Below are 18,327 nucleotides of genomic sequence, written 5' to 3'. Positions count from 1 at the left end.
TTTCCTTTCAATTTGCTCACAAAGGACATCATGCCCTGGGACTATGCATGCCAAGTGCTAACGTCAAACTGATTTAGGTGTAACAAGTGGTTTACTGGTTTTCAAACCCTTTACATGTATAGACCAGTACTGATGCACAGAGGAGAATCGATACTGCCATAGACCAGTGGGTGATTTCACCCACCTCCAAAACTGCAGCTATTCCTAGGAGTCAAATTTAGGAGATGTCAATTAAGCAGATAATACCGACAACTTCTCACCTATTTGTTTACAACAGATCTCATTTGTTTCAAGAGCAGCCAAAATAAATGGCTCAGCTCTGCCATCCTCTGGTCCTTTGAAGTATTCAAGAGTCCATTCTTGACAAATGCTATAGGGAGTGACCAAGGATAGACACAATTGAAAGGAAAATGTGTCTATTAGAGAGATACCTTGAACTTAACTCTATTTTTATTTTGTCTTCAAAAACAAAAGGTAATTTGATCCAAATTACTTCTTTTTCTAAGCGGTCATTAAATTTAAAAAAAAGGGGGACTCCTCTAGGAAGTTCACCAGTATCTTTCATAGGCTATTTTTTCAAACTAGGGAGAAAATAAATATGACAGGAGACAGTTCTTTTCATTAGAAGTATGCACTTTTATGAGCATCATTAAAAAGAGATGAGATGGTGTTTTGTGAGGCTTCATATTAGATTGCAGAAGAGATCGGTGGCCCAGCTAAGCCAGTACCATCACTGGTAAGAGCCATGAAAATTAGATTTCTTAGTTAACTGCAACACTGAAATTGAAGGGAGCTGAGTTATCAGCATGTCTGCAGTAACTGAAGTTGGAGAGCCGCGGGTACAATCTGTATCAGCTTTGGGACTGGGCTGGAGATCTGAGATGTCCAGATATCCCCCCCATCTGGCTGGAAGCCCAGCCCAGGGACAATCAACACCACTGTGAAAGCTACCAGACTTATTCAATGAGCACCTTCTACACGTTTAAAAGGCTGCCCTCCAAGCCAGCTCTGAAGAGCCAGGCAAGTATCAGGTTTCCTCTGTGAGCTATGATTCTCAGATTGACTGCAAGGCTTGCACTTTGAGGGGCTGGTAAGGTCTGTTGAGAAAGGATGAGTGGATCACTACCCCCTGATTAATAAAACCAACCAGACCAAAAATTCTAGAAGCAGGATATTCTTAAAATATAACTTTTCTTCTTCCACTAAGACCCTTCTCTCAGAAACCAATTCCTGAAATTTGAATGAAGAACCCTCCTATTTCCCTACAGCTCTAGGAACCAGAAGCTTATCCTGACCAGAGGAAGGAGTAAAAGAATACACTTTGTTTTGATTGAGCTGGGCTGCTCTTAATTACTTGTAACACTGTAAGGAAAAGCATATGTTGCAAAGGCTTCAGTCTCAGAGTATGATGAAATCCCTATAGACAGGAGGAACTTCTGTAGACAGGTTGAAATCCCTATAATAATGAGGAATTAAAAAAAAAAAGAAAAAGAAAGAAAAAAATTCTGCCCTTCCCATCCTAGTCCATGGGGTAAGAGAATGAAAGTGATGACTACTTTCTGGCTGTCCCAGTTAAAGATCTCAGGATGTCCAGGAGGACAAGGGCAAGCTACCAACCTCTCTCCCATCCTTGAGGTATCTAGAATCTTGAGGGCCCAGACTAGACGATGCCTCTACCAAGTTATTATCCTGTTGCTTCCTTAAGATTTGGGAGAATGGCATTGAAACATGTGAAATGTCATGTATGAAACGAGATGCCAGTCCAGGTTCAATGCACGATGCTGGATGCTTGGGGCTGGTGCACTGGGACGACCCAGAGGGATGGTATGGGGAGGGAGGAGGGAGGAGGGTCCAGGATGGGGAACACATGAGAAATAAAGGAATAAAAAAAAAAAAAAAAGAACATTAGTGAGGGATAGTGAGTAGATGATTAAAAAAAAAAAAAAAAGTATTTCTTAGGCTGTAAACAGCAATGGCAGGAGATGTTTGCTCATATGTGGGTGCTATTTCATGCTGTTTTGATGGAGCCGTGTGGTTCTTTAAAGCAATAATTAAGGTGCTTCATCATTCTTTGAAACAATGAGATGAGTTCCGAAGTAGAAATTATTGCCCAATAATTTTTAGGATCATTAAGGCTGCTTTAGCTAGGATCCAGACCATTACTTCTCCCTCTTCTCTCTCCATCCCACGTCTGCCTCCTTCCACTGTCTCCCTCCACCTCCTCTGTTTCATCAGTTTGTTCACCTTGTTTTTGAAACCCAAGTCTGCCAGAAGATGTGGATGTATTTCTGAGGGGGTGGGGAATGGGGTATTCGCGTGGGGACTAGAATGGATTAGTAGCTCCTGTCTCATTTGCTTTAAGGCTGTGATTTCTATTCTTCCTCTAGCTCTTGCATTTTGAAAAATTCAATGCTCTGGGAAATGTTCATTGGAACACTGAGTCAGTAAGTTAGACTATAGAGAATGGCAAGCCAAAAATATACCCTTCAGAGAGCACAGTGACAAAAATTATACTCTACGTAAGGCTATTAACCAGCTTTAGGGCAGAACCAGGTCACTAACCTGGGGGGTGAAAGATGCTGACTGGTGACAAGATTCCAAGCACGATGGGTCAGTCGCCCTGCTTCCCACTTGCTCAACATTGCCTTGGTTTAGGCCTGCCTTTCTTCAGACTCAACTGTGTTCTCGTGCAACTCCAGAAACCCAGTGCTCTATGTAAACACACCTGTTTCCTGAAGTGGACAGAGGTCAGTGGGAAGTGGGTCCTCATTCTGGCACTACCTCAGGTTCACCAAGGAAATATAGGTAAGCTAGCTACTCCACCTTTCTTGGCCCAAACACCCCCTGTAAACAGAGGGCGTTAAAGGAAATTTATCAAAGCCAAATTCTGGATACTTTGATGGGCTGATCAAGAGTATACTGTGTGTTCTAAAAAGGTTCCGTCGCTTCCCCATTTCAGTGTCAGGCTTGGAATCCCACCCCAGCCCTTCAGTGGGCAGGTAGGGAGAAATTAAGAAAGTGGAGCATATTGGTCCTCAAAGAGATTATCATCTTAATTTTCTGGCCATGAAAGTCTCAGGTATTTCACAGGACGGATAAAACTAACTTCTCACCTGCGAATCCCATCCAACATCAGGACAACATTCTGCTCTTGTAGTTTAGCATGTATGTCCTGTAAAGGCTGTACCCCACTTCCCAGGGCAGTTGTTTGAATTCTCTATGCCAGAGACTCTGGAAGAATCAACGAGAAATGTGTCAGAGCTGAACTTTTGAAATACCCCTGTGGAAATAACTGCAGCAACTCCATGTTCCCCCTAGCTTGTCACCACACATCGTTTCATGGGCAAGACTTAGAAATTTTCCTCTGTCCCTCTCTCTCTAGCTGCAGTTGAAGGCAGAAAATAAAAGGGGAGGGGAGATGCTTCATACCATTGGGAAGGTTCATCTAAATTCATACCACTAGCTAGGTTATACTAATAAAGAGAAGAACTATTATAGCAAGTATGGTGCAGTAGAGCCAGCTGTCTGCAAACCCTCCCCTCCCCCAAACAAACCTCATCCTTGCAATGATGTTCCTGAAATCATTTCTGTAGCTCCAACAAACACTGCTTATAATCAGAAAACACTGCTCCTGCCTTTCCCACCAGGGATGTATTTATGCTTTGTAGCAATAGAATCTCTTCAAAATGCTTACAGGATGACATGACAAATAATCTTCACTCCCTTCATCTGGCCCTAAAATTAATGGGAATAGTGCAGACTGAACTCTTTTCTGGTTCCAAATTTTTAAAAATTAATAGACTTTTAAATGATAATGCTTCCATTAGGAAACCAACTGCTTCCTATCCCAGCTCCCCATCACCATATAACCACTTCCTCCTTTGTCCCCAGAAGATTCAAGCTAGGCATATTTTAAAAGACCTCTAGAATGGATAGATGTGTGATAAAACATATATAGTGAAATAGTAGTTGTATCGTCACTGTAAAGTTCTATTTTCCCCTCAGTTTCCCTGTCTCTAAAACAGGAGTATTGAATTAGTTGAGCATGAAGTTTTCCTAGCTGTAAAGCTTGTTGATTTTTTTTTTTTAAGGCCACTAAAGGTACAGTTGTCCTTTAGTTGCAGAGAAAAAATAAGGACTTCCCCAGACTCTGTGATGGTCTTACTCTTCCTCTTCTCCTCTCAACTTTCCTCTCTAAACCCACTCATGATTTTCCTAGTACAGTGGAAAAGACACGAGCTCTGAGTTAGAAGGCTGACAACCAAGTAGGTGAGTGATCTTGAGCCAGACCATCACCCCTCTGACTCTCAATTTCTTTCTGTATCTGGGGATAATACCCACATCACAAACCCACTGTGTCAATAAAATGATATAATGTTAACTCCATCCCCTTGTTGTAAACTGTAGAGCATTTTCATCATCTCAGCCACTCTGAAACTCCTTCTTACTTCTTCCTGTTTGCCAGAAGAGGTCACCAAAAAGCTTTCTTTCACAACTGAGGCTGGTACCCAGAGGGCCAAAACCCACGCACCCTCCAGAGCAGCTGATTCATGCTGGGAAATTTCATGCCTAGGGAAAATTCAAGCGCCAAGCATTCTCTCACTGGTGAATGAGCTCACTTCAGAGGCTGTACACATTCCAAGAAACCTAAATTCTAGTACCGATTCCACTTAACAAGCACTGCGTCCCTTTTTCCACAGACACCATTTGAGTACTACCTAAATAGAAGCACCGTATTTAGTAAACTCTGTGAATAGTGCTCAGTCACACATAGACTATTAAGATTACTGTATGTCAGTCTATAACTTAATTCCCACAATGGCCCTCATCCTATTTCTTCTTTTATAGATGAGGAAACTAAGGCTCAGAAACATTATGTTACTATTACTAGCCCAAGTCCCAGCCTTGCCCAAGTTTGACATCATTATAGACAATGGGAAGCCAAGTTTTGAAACAGGCATGACATTTTTACCTCTTCCACTCATCTGTTTTTGACTTCAACAAATTATTTCACTGTGACCTTAGTCACCTGCTTGTAAAAACCTCTTATCTTCCCAAATTGTTGAGTATAAAGTCAAGCAATTGATGTGGTAGTTTACTTTGTCATTAAAAAACAGTATATCTAAGATACAATAGTTTAACTCAAAATATTATGTTCTATCTTCTGATAACACACACGGTTCCTTTTGCCTAGGTACATCCCAATATACATAAATGTAACCTCCTGTAACGTTACATGCCAAGGCATACCATTTTGTACTAGACTGGAAATCAAGCATCGTGTAAATCAAGAACCAAAATAATCCTTGGCCTCCCTCTTGGTAATAAACAATACAAACCAGCCCACCTTTAAAGACTGACAGCCTACTAATCCAGTGTTTAGTACATGAAGGATTTGGAAGTGATATGGGGCCATTTTCTGGCTATAGAACTGTGGAAGCAAGCAAAATCAGTTGACAACAGGGCAGAGTGGGAATAAACAGCATTTGGAGAACAATGAGAACACCTTGTGTGTAGTCCTGTAGGAGGGGTCACTGTGACCTGGAATGGCTTGGATTTGGCTGGACTCAAGGGCAAGAACTAGACCTTTTCTGGAAGTCTTACTTAGGTCCCTCTAAACACTCACCCAAGAACCTACTACAAACAGTACACGGCACAGGAACCAAGAGTAATTACAGAACTTAATTTATGAAGTGAAATGTGATATGGATATGAGTAACTAAGCCAAAAGATATGTAACAGATGAGACAGAAATCAGGAGAGGTCTCTTGGAGGATGGCTATCTGGGCTCAGACTTTTAACAAGAAAGCAGTTTCCTTTTTAAGTCACCTTTCAAAGTGTTAAACCCAAGATCACCACTTCCTTCAAGTAGCTGCGGAGGTAAAAAGGGAGCAACTCTTTATAATCTATGAACGTAACCCACTGCCACTCCCAAAATTTTTTAATAAGCTACTACTTGTCTCCTTATGTTTCTGACTAAACAATCACCTAGGTAACTTGATGTGTACAAACTAGTCAGACCAGTTCATGGGAGTAGGCTTCTTACATTTCTGAGGTCCCCTTTGGCCTCATCCATGACTCTACAGTTGCACCCACAAGTCTGGCCTTTGGCATAACAGGACCATGAGCTATAAGCAGCAATGCCAGGCAAATCTTGGCTCCTGCTCTGAGGGCCAGAGCCGTATTCTGTGTAGCTCTGTCTGGATGCTGGTGAGCAAAAATGGCACTCTGAATGAACCCTACCTAGTGACCACAAGTCAGGTTCAGCAGGTCTCCAGGCAACTGTTGAGTGCTTGCCTTTAGGTGATTTTTCAAAATGTCTCAGCCTAGAGAAAGCTGTTTAGGCCTTCAAGGTTTGAGCTGGAAGCTCAAGGGGGAGGTTTCAAAAGAAAGTGTTATAGCCAGGACTAGAGTTTACATATTCTTTCCAGTTTTCCTATCAGCTTTGTTTTTAACCTCCCTACACCTGCCTGTCTTCATCTACCAGCTATTCTACTGCATCAAGGCAGTTTACCATGAAAGCAGGGTATCAGAATATAACAGAGCTTCTTTTCTTACAACACAGGAAGGGATAATAGAAGTTCTGAAGTAATTACTAGTGTGGAATGCGGGAAATATGTGACAGAGAAAGGAGGGTGCCATGGACTGAACGTTTCATGGCTGACAGGCCATTTGAGAAGTAGGAACCTTAAAAAACATGTGAGATTTTGACAGATGGGAGAAGAGTATTCTGGCAGAAGGAACATGACTAAAAATAAGGAGGTAAATAACAAAGGGCACAATATAAGGCACTGTGATTATCCATTTGGCTGAAGTCTAATGAATGGTAGGCATGTTTGGAAAGACAGATTTGGAGTACATCAGGACTACCTTAAAAGTAGAAAAAACCAAAAGGGTATCCCTTTCATGGTTTGTAAAGTAGTTCATTCCATCCCCTCACCATTAGCTGATATTAATACTTCCAACCCAATTCAAACTTACCGGTACTTTCTTGCAGGAAACTCAACTTTATCTTAGCAGCAGATATAGTAAGTACCCACTAGAAATTCACATCGTCAAGGACACCAATTCAAGCCAAGTATTAAGCATTTAGTTTGTGATAGGTAGGCACTAGAAAGAAGACAATAAAGGCACATTCAGCTCGCTATTCTACAGTGATTCTGAGAAAGTTACTCTTAGAGTTTTATCTTTTGTCAAATATCATGCCAAGCCAATCTTAGTACAAGGCAGGTATTTGTAAAGGAGAGACTGTGCTCCTAATATTATTACATTTTGTTGATCTGAAATATTAAACAGAGATGACCTAAAAGACAAGTACAGTTTAGCACACCCCTTTTTTTTCTCAGCTTTAAAATAATTCTCCCAACCCAGAGACCATCTCTCCATTCAAAGCACGAAATCATGACTATAAAGTAAAAAGTGTATGGAGGGGGAAAAAGTCAAATATGAACAGGAAAAAATAAAATAAGACAAAAGTAACTGGGTTTTAGTAAGTCATTGCCTATGGAAGTATATAAAAAGAATAGTTTCTTTCTGAATGATTTACCTTTCTTCAGAAAGAATATTTTTGGGAAAGAGAAGGTTAGTATTACCTATCCTAGTAAATGAAAGACTGCCCCAAGTCTTTTTTAGAAGTGGTGCTTACGTATCAAATAATCACTTTGCTAAACTCAGTTTTTCCCACATTAGATATATTTCTACCTCATTTAAAGTGTACCATGCTCAACACGTCATTTAGCCAGACTACGTAAGGGACAGAAAAAAAAAATGGACATACCACAGTGCATTTCAGAGCAGTTTTTAAATCCAGACTATTTCGTATTTTGATGGTTCGATCTTCCCATATTGGATCCATTATATTTTCAGCACTAACAACAGTTACAATGAGATGAGTAAATTAAATCCCAAAGTGTGCATCTTTGCTACTTAGTATATTGGACCCAGATAAAATACCTACCCAATGTGATTTCTGCACACATTAAACAAAAGTACAATGTTCTTAAAAAAAAATTTTTTTTTTTCAAAGCAAGTTAAATAGCCAAGTTCTACTTTCAAGACAAACACGCCAACTGACTTGAGCAGCCTGCAAATAAGTTTGAAAAACGATGCAATACACACCTTCACTGTTGGAATTAGACTCGACATGTACAACATGAACCACAAAGAGTCTAAGACAAAACCCTGAATGATTTTACGCCTGGAAGTAAGGCTGTCGAAGTGGATCCCTGTCTCATTGTCTGGATCAGTCCAAACTCAGTTTACCTAGAATGTTTCAAATCACTGCAAGCAATGTAAATTAACTAGTGTCATTCTGGGTGAAGTACACTTGGAAAGTACAGTGACTGCTCACTTTCTAAGTGTTCAGACATACTAAAGTGCTTCCAAACCACACATTATCTGGTCCTCTCCCAGGACAAGCCATTTCCAGAGACCTCATTCTCAAAATTGACTGACCCAGGGAACATGGGACATGACGAATTACCTTGCAACCAAAGTTGTGAATGCCCTAAGGCCCATAGACAACTGGGGATGAACAGGACTACTTGATATCCAATTCATAGCTAAGTCAACATTAATGAAAAAGCAGTTAGATTAATCTACAACATTCCAAAATGAGTGATAACATTATCAAATAAATGCTCAGTCACTGTACCCTATTTACATAATTTATCTTAGACTTTCTTTTTGGGGGGGGGTGGGAGGGGACAAGATTCATTCACTGAGATGGGCCAATCTCAAGATTTCCCCTCAACCTTGCCAAAGTAAATGCCTTCTGCATCACTGTAAGTCAGCTCCAAAGGACTTGCCCTTCAAGCTTTCCCCATTTAACTCATGTAGATATTTGCACAAAAGATCTGCCCTTTGTCTTAAAAGTTGCCTGACTTGATGTTTAGGCAGAAGAGCAAATCCCATGTATGATACTTCTGCAAGTAATTTTACATTTCCTTTTTTCCGAAAAGGTACTGCCAACTTACATGTGTGATACAGTGGAGATAAAAGTTTATTACTAAGGGACCTTCCCTGGGAGGTGTCCAGTGATCAAGACTCTGCTTCCATTGCAGGTGGCATGGGCTTGATCCCTGGTCGGGAACTGAGTTTCTGCATGCCTTGTGGCACCGCCAATAAAAACAAAGTTATTAACTTTCAGTGACTCTAGGGGTTGTTACCTGAAACCTCACACTCTGGTCATTACACTTTATTCAAAAAGTTCTCTTTTAACTCCAAAGAATAGAAAGGCACTGTGTAGTTCTTAGGTCACAATGCCAACACTGACTGTAGAGTCTGTTACAGGTAAGACAAATGCAAATTACAATTCTGACTGTAATTACAGTACTTTTTGGGAGATGTAAAAATTATGCTGGATTGGGCAGTGTTAGCTAAGCTGCTAAATGCTTCATCATCCATGATGGAAGAGGTTCAAAATAATTCATAGTTCCCTGTAGGAGACTGCAAAAATCACAAGCCCACACAGCAGTAACTGACAACTAGCCAAAGTAGAAGACATTTCTCAGTAGCCTGGGGACATCTTAAACAATGAACGGGCCTGGAAAACTGGGTCAGGATTACTCACAAAGCTCCTCATCCTTTCCTGGAAGAAAATGTGATAGTATGTCTTTTATATGGAAATTTCTTTGTATATATGTATAAACTTGGTATGGCCTTAATGCTGCAGTTAAGGATTTGTTTGGCTACCACCTTAAGCAGCGTGTTAAGCAATCGCCTCCTTATGGTATATTTTTACTTCTCCCTGGACTCTTAACCTTGAACAACCAATTCCCCTTTGTCCCTTATTCAACCCTGTTTTTTGCATGAAGTCATAAATGTTATGGCAGTTATTTTTTGGCTTGTAAAAAAAAATCTATTTCTGCAGTTTGAAGATGGAATGTAAACTTTCTGTGATACATGTATATATAAAAATATATTTATTGAACCATCCATATACACACATCCATGCTGATTCCAACGGAAAAAAATTAAAAGTTTTCTGAAATTTTCCCTGTGGTTAATTCATAGTTGTTACTACTTAACCAACTTGATATTAGGAGCACTTTTGAAATCTTGCAATTACCCGAGAGAAACCTACGTATCATCTGGAAAACATCATTTCACTTAAGACAAGGCTTTATGCTGTTCATTCAAGATATATTTATTGATAGGTGCTATGGGATACAAAGATGACTGAAACACAGATCCTGCCCATAAGGAGCTTACAGTCTAGCAGGGAAGACAGAACACGTACATGGGATACATGGTCAGAGCTAGGTTTCAGTAAGATGAATCTAACATTGTGTAGAAAGTAGACTGGAAGTAGAAAGAGGTAAAGAAAGCTGAGAGGCCACTGAAAGGAAGTGAGGAGGAAGGATGTGAAAGACTGCTGAGGTAGAACTGACAGGAACTAGCAGGAGACAGGATGTAAGGAGTAAGGAGACAGGAAGCAGGTGACTAGGGTGGCTTTGACTTGTAGCACGGGTGATGGCAAACTGAGAACGGAGTAGGTGTACAGGAAGAAATGGTGTACAATGAAACTTGGCACATACAGCTCCTGCGCGTCAACACAAAATGCCCAGGATATACTGGGCGCAATCAGAAAGAAACAGGTAATTGCCCAGACCAGGGATGGAAGTACTTCAAAATGACCAGAGACTTCTCCCTCTTCTGCCCACCCCTCAGTTTCACACTAATCCCCTCTGATATGAAATGTGTGATGCCTATAATTGACTGAATTATGGCCAATCCCTAGGCATGCCTCCCTCATAAGCATGAAAACAGGAATACATTATTCAACTGAGTGAGTCCTCATTTAAGGGTGCTTTCATTTTCATGTACCTCCAGGAGGAATGGATTAATCCTCCAGTCCTTGTCCTCCAGGAGATTATGGTATGTTCTAGTTCTAGGTTGAAGGCATAAGTTATAAGCTAAGAGAAAGGTATTAAATATTCTAGGAACACATTTCAAAATGAAGATTGGGATAGAATTTCCAACAGGAGGGACAATGTGGAAGAAAAGCAGATGAAAATAAATTTGCTCCTTACTTCAAATTCTGGACAGACCAACCCCCACAGGGTAATGAATTAACCTCTCCTAAGACATCTTAAGACATCTTTTCTCTTAAGGAGGAAAAAAAAGCTCTTGAACAAGGTCTTGGAAAAAAGGTTTTGATGGTAAGAGATGGGAGGTGGCGGGGGAGGGGAGGCAGGGAGAATGCAGATGCAAGTCTATCTTCAGGAGAGTGAAGGCACTTGAAGCCACGGAATCAGTAATACCTAGCTTGTCAGCAAACCATACACATCCTTCCGTGAAGAATAGGAAAAACCACTGGAAAGGCAGATTAGGACCCTGATTCAAACATGGTGCTGCCAGGCACTGAACCGGGTATATGGCTAAGACCAAATTGCTGCCCCTTAGGAGCTTACAGTTGTCACAATACAAGGTGGGGAAAGCACCACAATGTACAGAATGCAAACTGCTGACGGGTTTAAGAGAAAATTACAGCTGAGTTTCAGCTATTAACACATTAGGATACCCAATAGCTTTCTGACGGCTAGTAGTAAACCCATCCCTGAGGGGAACACAAGTTAATGTCCTTATTGACAAAAGGCCCTGGAACGGGGCATTAAAACAGTTGGAAGAAAACAAAAAACGTGGGTATGAAAACTGAGCTAATGAAGCAACTGGATAAGCACACAGTGTGGCTCCTTCCCTTTCCTCCCCACATCCTACCTTTCAACAGCTTTGGCTTACTAAAGCAAACACACGGCAGGACTGGAAACTCCTGAATGTGCTGTACTAGTCATCCGAGTCATCCACCTTTTGAAAATTGCAAGGGTTATACAAATCACCTTAGTCCTTTCCAGCACTGATATTCTAAGAAATCTAGGAGTCTCCTCCTGTTTCTTGTGATAATCATCAGTACGGGGGGGGGGGACACTTTATAGAAATAGTTTCTCACTTAAAATTATGACTTTCTTTTAATATAAACCATAAATTATTCATATTCCATCAGCTAAATTCCACCCCTATCCCACTCTTCTTGAAAACCAATGTAGATACCTATGCAAATTTATTTTTAACACAATGTATGTTCTACATAGTCTACTTAAATTGTAAACTGAATCTTTAAATGAAGTCCCTTCTTCCCTAATTCCTTACGTGTTCATTTAAAAGGGCCAAATCACTGTACATACACTCCTCATAAAAAATTTAAGAATCTAAACCAAACCCAAACAGGTGACAACAAAACTTAGGGAGAGTATCAGTAACCAAAGTGGTTAATTACAGCAATAGTTAAAACTATATCCATATTAAATGATATAATCATCCCTCTAATTACTACCAAAAATACAGGAAAACTTCCCACAAGTGGGTTTCTGAAAAATAAATACTTGCTAAAGTACTTCAATAGTGAATTTTTGGGTAAGCATCACTTACTTTAAAAAAAAAAACACACAAAGACACACTGAATGGATACAAGTCCCTTAGGAATCTGTGACATTGGACACATTTCAAAGTAATAACCCTGCATAGATTTCTGTAACTGACCAGGTCACATGGTTTATGGAAGTAACAAGAGAACTGATTTCCAATACTATATTCTTCTCACTGGGGGTTACCAGGTTTGAGTGGAAACTGAAGAGGAGAGACTTCGAAAGTTATGCAATCAAAAGACAACAACTTTGATTCTAAGCCAATACATAAGCATGATCAAAAGTAAAACTGGTTAAGGGTTGTAGGCCACCTTTAATCAACCTTTCACTCATTCAGGCCATTATTAAAGACTGCTGCATGAACGCATGAGCAAAGCAATCTAATTTCAGCATCATTCAGAGTTAGATACATATCCACTAAAAATAATAAAAATCAAAGTTTTATCTCACATGTGCCACTGTATCTTTAATTCAGTCTAGTAAGTTCACAAGCCCATCTATGGTCCCCAGAACCTTGATATTACAGTAAACACAAATTCCAAAAGGTATTACTACCCTAAAACCAGAAGTCCTCATTTAATGACCTAGTACAACATGACAAGCAACTTTAACCTACAACCCATCCCACATAAAGTATTGCTAAGTTTCTAACACATGCTTTAAGGTTTCTAACATTTGCAAAAGACTACCCCTAATTGTCCACTGCCAATGTGTGGTACATTAGGCACTTAGCTAGAACTCCATATTCAAATAAATGTTGAAGTTGCTTCTTTTACAAGATTCAAAATTGCTCAACTACAAGTTCAACAACTGTGTAATCTGTATACAGCTCCTACAGAGATTCTTTTAAGTAGCACAAAAATAAAGCTTTAATATAAAAATTATTTTTATAGATCAGTAGATTTGACAAATGCAAACAACTTACCTAAAATAAGCCACAAGAGAAACAATGGACTACAAATTTAAACTTCATAGAAAGAAATTTTCATATATTCTAACAAACGGTATCTATAAAGTGCCACGTTCTCCACTAAATCACTAACTCTACCAGGTTTCTCAAATAGAGGGATGAAGAAAAGTATCAGAGGATGGCAGTTATAAGCAAAAAACACAACTCAACTAACCTGGATGATGCTAAAAATATTGTCTTCCACATCCAGATTAAATTGTACTAAATGTATTACCAAACCAGATGAGAAAATAATCTAGTAATTCAATAGCAATGTGTTACAATACAGTCTGCAAATAAAAAGAAGCCCTACAAAATTAATGTTTAACTACTTTACCCTCATGGGAATAGAAAATGGTAATGCTAGTCTTGACCTGAAAGTTTTGCAGACTCAAGTCTCTACACTATAGTTATTTCATGCCCTATTCCCTTAATGGTATTCAAATGTAAATACAGGTAGGCACTATGGTTCTAGAAAAAAAGCATCAGTTTTGGAGGCCAATCTGCTCCTACTACATGGAGGTTCGTGATGTACTTTCTTCACCTACTACTTTGGGAGGGGAATAACACCTAATTCACAGGGTATAGCTGTGAAAAATTTAGTTGTCTAACCTAAAACTAAAGTGCAATTCAACTAACATGGTGGTAGTAACCTACTGATCCAAAACCAAACAATTATTCTTGCATTATCCATTTCACCACTTCGCAGCAATAACTCAAAATGTTGAGAACACAGGAAAACACAAAACGGCCCTCAATATAAAGCAAACAAAAGTATTTTTGTACAGCCAAAGGTCTATTTATTTTCAACAGGTCTTAAAAGACTGAGATCTACTGAACCAAACTAGTGTACCTTAGCTAAAATGTTCATGTGTGAAGGGTTTTAAGCTCAGGAGAAAAGAATTACATGTTGGGCCATTCCAACAGACAAAAAATTAAGTTGAATGTGATGAGGTGATGCTCCCTACAGAAAATCTTGCCCTCATCTATTTTATTTTCACTAACTGTGAAATATGTGAATAGATGTGTACCTAGGGTAACATGTTTATTACATCAGCAGTAAATGTTATCAGTGATAGCTAGATACTTAAGAGTGTTAACCAGGGTGCTGAATCCTATTTATAAAGTCCAATGCAAGTCAAACCACCACAATATCCCAATTATGGTAACTTGAAATTACTGAAGCAACCTTTTGGGAAATTATGCAGGAATTCCCTGCAATAAATTACAAGCAGCATATAGTATATTGCTACCTCTCCAAATTAAAACACAATACACACACAATTGGTACAAATAAAGTAAAGTTGGGATTAATTACTTACAGTAGTTGTTACTATAATTCCTGAGAGATTTCTAGTTGCTATTTTTCTGAGACTCTATTTCAAACGAATGAGTCTTCACTCCAGTTGTCCTACTCCACCATTCTACCCACCATGAATTACAGGAGTAAGGACTCCCTGTGTTCTCAGTGGGGTTGCTTCATTTTCCAAGAGCATTTTGGCATCACTGGCCCCCATTCACCAAACACCAGATGCAGGGCATGCATCTCCCTCCACCCGCCTCCCCACCAAAAAACCCCACAAATTTGTGCATGTCCTCTAGGATATAACAATAGCCCCAAGTTGAGAAACACTGTATTTAGTTAGTGCCCTTAAAGCTCTGCTCTGAGGAGGAAAAACATTTAGAAATGTATGGTTTAGTATTCACTTATGAAAAATGATTTCTAGGTTATCTATATTTTATCACCTAATAGTTACTGCAACTTAATTTTTTTCCTCAAAAATAACTCAGGCTAAATTTTCTTTTCTACTACAAGCTTAATATAAGCTACAAAAGTACAAGCTGAATTTCTTCTAATTCTGGGCCAAATGAAGTGGTTACCAACTAGTTGTTTAAACTGACCCAAAAACCAGCTATGGGATTCAGTTATGTAAGTTTTTTTATGTTGTTATATATGAAGGAGATGTTGCCAATTTTCAAATATTTGTGGTACTAAGGACCAACTGATAACATCAAAAACTTCATTTAACATTACGCCCTTCAGTAAACCTAGTTTCCCAGTACAGCAAAACATTCCTATTCCTACTAATATACTAGCCTCAAACAATAGTCTTAAAGATGAACACTGTTAAAAAAAAAATAAGTTTAAGTTGACAACCTCATTGCCCTTCAATTGGTAGTGACAAGTTATCACACAAAGGCTTGCTACACAAATGTGTGAACAAAGCCTTCACCCATCTCACACACAGCACTCAACACACACCATGCAAAACGAGTATTAGTCTATATCGCCAGATCTTCCAGAAACGTTTTAATAAAAATTGGCCATTTCCAAGAAATACCCACTGCATGCCCACCAGGGAAAGGGAACCATAACAAAAGAGAAAATTTACCATATGGCTATGATTAAAAGAAAAAAAAAAAAAAAACCTAGCACTCACTCAAGCACACCATCAAAGTCCAACATTAATGTCACATTCTTTCTTACGGGCTATGATTAGGATTCTGAATAGACACTGAAATAAAACTTAATACAAATGCTGAACTATTCAGGTCAAAGGACTCTACAGAAGCATCTGTACTCAAAGGCATTCCAGTTTGAAACTCAATTTCAGAATAAGGCATAACAAATGAACACAAGACATACAGAGTAAAAAATGGGGTCATAATTCCCAACATACTCTGAACCTGATAGAACAAATCTAGGGGTCTTTTTTTTTTTTATTATTATTTTCTTTAAACAATTGCCAAGACTGGAATCAAAGATAAATAGAAGGCACAACAGTTTTGCTCTGGTTTTGTGTTACTTAGATTTGGAAATTTTTTTTGTTCTTTTTTCTTTTTTTACAAATACAAATTAAACATGAAAAAAACTCTACTTCAAAAAAAAACAGTTCAAGAAAAGCTTATCAGTTGCATTCTAGACATTTAAACCTATCTCACAACTTAAATTCCAATGTCAAAACCAGTAGATTTTAGAACTGTTTTGTGATCATGTTTTAAAAGAAAACTCGAACACCTTTTATTCAGTTTTTAACCACATCAACGAGAATCAAAATTGTCAATTTTTCCAATGGCAATTTCTCCACACCAGAAGATAGTCATGACTCTCAAAGAGGAAAACAATTTGGGTTTCTCCGGTCTTCAAAATGTTTATCAAATCCTGTAGTTCTCACAGGCTTTTGAAATACATAGAAAGTAAGTAAGAAATAGTCCAATGAATGAAACATACCAAATGTCAGTAAGAAGCAAGACACATTCCTTTGGGGAAACTGTTAAAAAAAAAAAAAATCCAGTCTGTATATGCAAATAAAGCAAAGAAATTCAGTCTTTTTTTTCTTCTTTAAAAATCCATTTTTCCTAAAATATTCCACAAAATTGGAAGTGACGGACTAAAAGGTGGGGGGCAGGGGAGAGAAGGAGCACACACCATTAACACAAAAAGTAAAATTGTACAAACTTAAGCAGTTTATGATAGACTAGGATCATATTCCAAGATACCAAGGTTGGCTGAAGAAATTCATCATTCTGTGGGAGCTAGTTTGTACTGCTGCCTGAAGACTGGTGAAGAGCAATTCACTGCCTTGGAGCAATGCTCCTGCCCACTCCAAATCCTGGTTTCTGCACCATGCCTCCACGAGGTGGGCCTCTCATGCCACCACCCAGCCCACCTCGAGGGCCTCCAGGTCCCCGCAGGCGGTTATCCCGGCGGTCCCCTTCACGGGCAGCTCGAGTCTTCTTTTCTTCCACGTTCAGACGGACCTCTCCTCTGAACATGATGGGCTGTAAGAATCAAGGTGAACAGATTTACAGAGTGCTTATGAACTACTCTCAAAAGAGTAGCAAAAGAGCTTATGAGCTAGCTCTCAAAGATAAAAGAAAGCTAGAAAAAGAAAAAGAATCAGCAGCTTACAAATCAGCTGCCTTCTCACAGTTCACTTTTTGTCTCAAACTCAGAACACATAATTTTTCCATTAACAGATACATGAAAAAGTGATCAGGTATTCAAGTTAGTTCAAAAGTTTAAAAGTCCACTTGTACACAGCAGTACAAGTAACTCTTATTAAAGTAAACCTTACCTTCTCATAGAATTATGTAAGTGGGATATAAATAAAAATTGCCACCTTTTCCAGGGGCTGGGAGACTTAGAATAAAATCCCATCATCATGTAATGTGGAAAGATTTTGCTGTACATGTTTATGCAGAGTACACATACATCTCAAAAACATCATGAATTTCATTTCAATATAACCTTAAGAAAATGCAATTTGCCTTAACAGAATTTGGGAAAATACTAAAATAACAATACTAGATCTTAGTGCAGGGGGAAAAAGTCTTGGGTCTTCTTTTTTGCCAAAAGAACTATAGTAAACAAAGGGTTACTCAAGATTTCAATCAACTCAATTTATGTTCCTTGCTGGCACTCTGTGGTTTTCTAACAGAAGTATTTTTTCAAAAGAAATACCTAACAGTTCTTACTATGCAGAAGTGTTCTATATACTTCACTTTTATTATCTCTTTTAATCTTCACAACAACCCTTCAAGGGTTATTATCATAACTATTTTATATAGACCAGCAAACTGGTACTAGGGAGGTTAAAGAACACATACTACACAGGTCACAAGTCTAGTGAGTGACAGAAGAGCAATGTAAACCCAGGCATACTGACAGCAAAGTATAAGCACTCAGTCTACACAGCATGGACAGACACCAGTTATATTCTACAAGCTATTTCTGTACACAAAAAACTGCTGAAGGGGATAAGGTAAACTTCTACCCAGACAGCGAGGTGAGGCTAAGTGTTAGTCGCTCAGTCATGTCCAACTCATTTCTTGCTCAGTTATGTCCAACTCTTTGCAACCCCATAGACTGTAGCCCACCAGGCTCCTCTGTCCATGGAATTCTCCAGGCAAGAACACTGGAGTGGGTTGCCATTCCCTTCTCCAGGGGAT

The 18,327-nt window shown here is 39.1% G+C and overlaps 1 protein-coding gene across 2 annotated transcripts in view; it reads right to left on the bottom strand.

Annotated features, from left to right (window-relative positions):
* Positions 1-10,122: 10,122 nt before the first annotated feature.
* The window catches only part of G3BP1 (G3BP stress granule assembly factor 1), a 35,354-nt gene continuing 27,149 nt past the window's right edge, over positions 10,123-18,327 (bottom strand). For both annotated transcript variants that reach the window (XM_019965280.2, XM_019965279.2), the window contains exon 12: positions 10,123-17,157. In XM_019965280.2, the coding sequence (XP_019820839.1) occupies positions 16,951-17,157 (207 nt within the window). In that variant the 3' untranslated portion in view covers positions 10,123-16,950. The remainder of the gene's footprint in view (positions 17,158-18,327) is intronic.

Source organism: Bos indicus, chromosome 7, assembly GCF_029378745.1.
Source record: "Bos indicus isolate NIAB-ARS_2022 breed Sahiwal x Tharparkar chromosome 7, NIAB-ARS_B.indTharparkar_mat_pri_1.0, whole genome shotgun sequence".
NCBI classification, from domain to species: Eukaryota; Metazoa; Chordata; class Mammalia; order Artiodactyla; family Bovidae; genus Bos; species Bos indicus.
The sequence above is the reverse complement of the archived record's forward strand: the minus strand, read 5'-3'. Positions and strand labels throughout refer to the sequence as shown.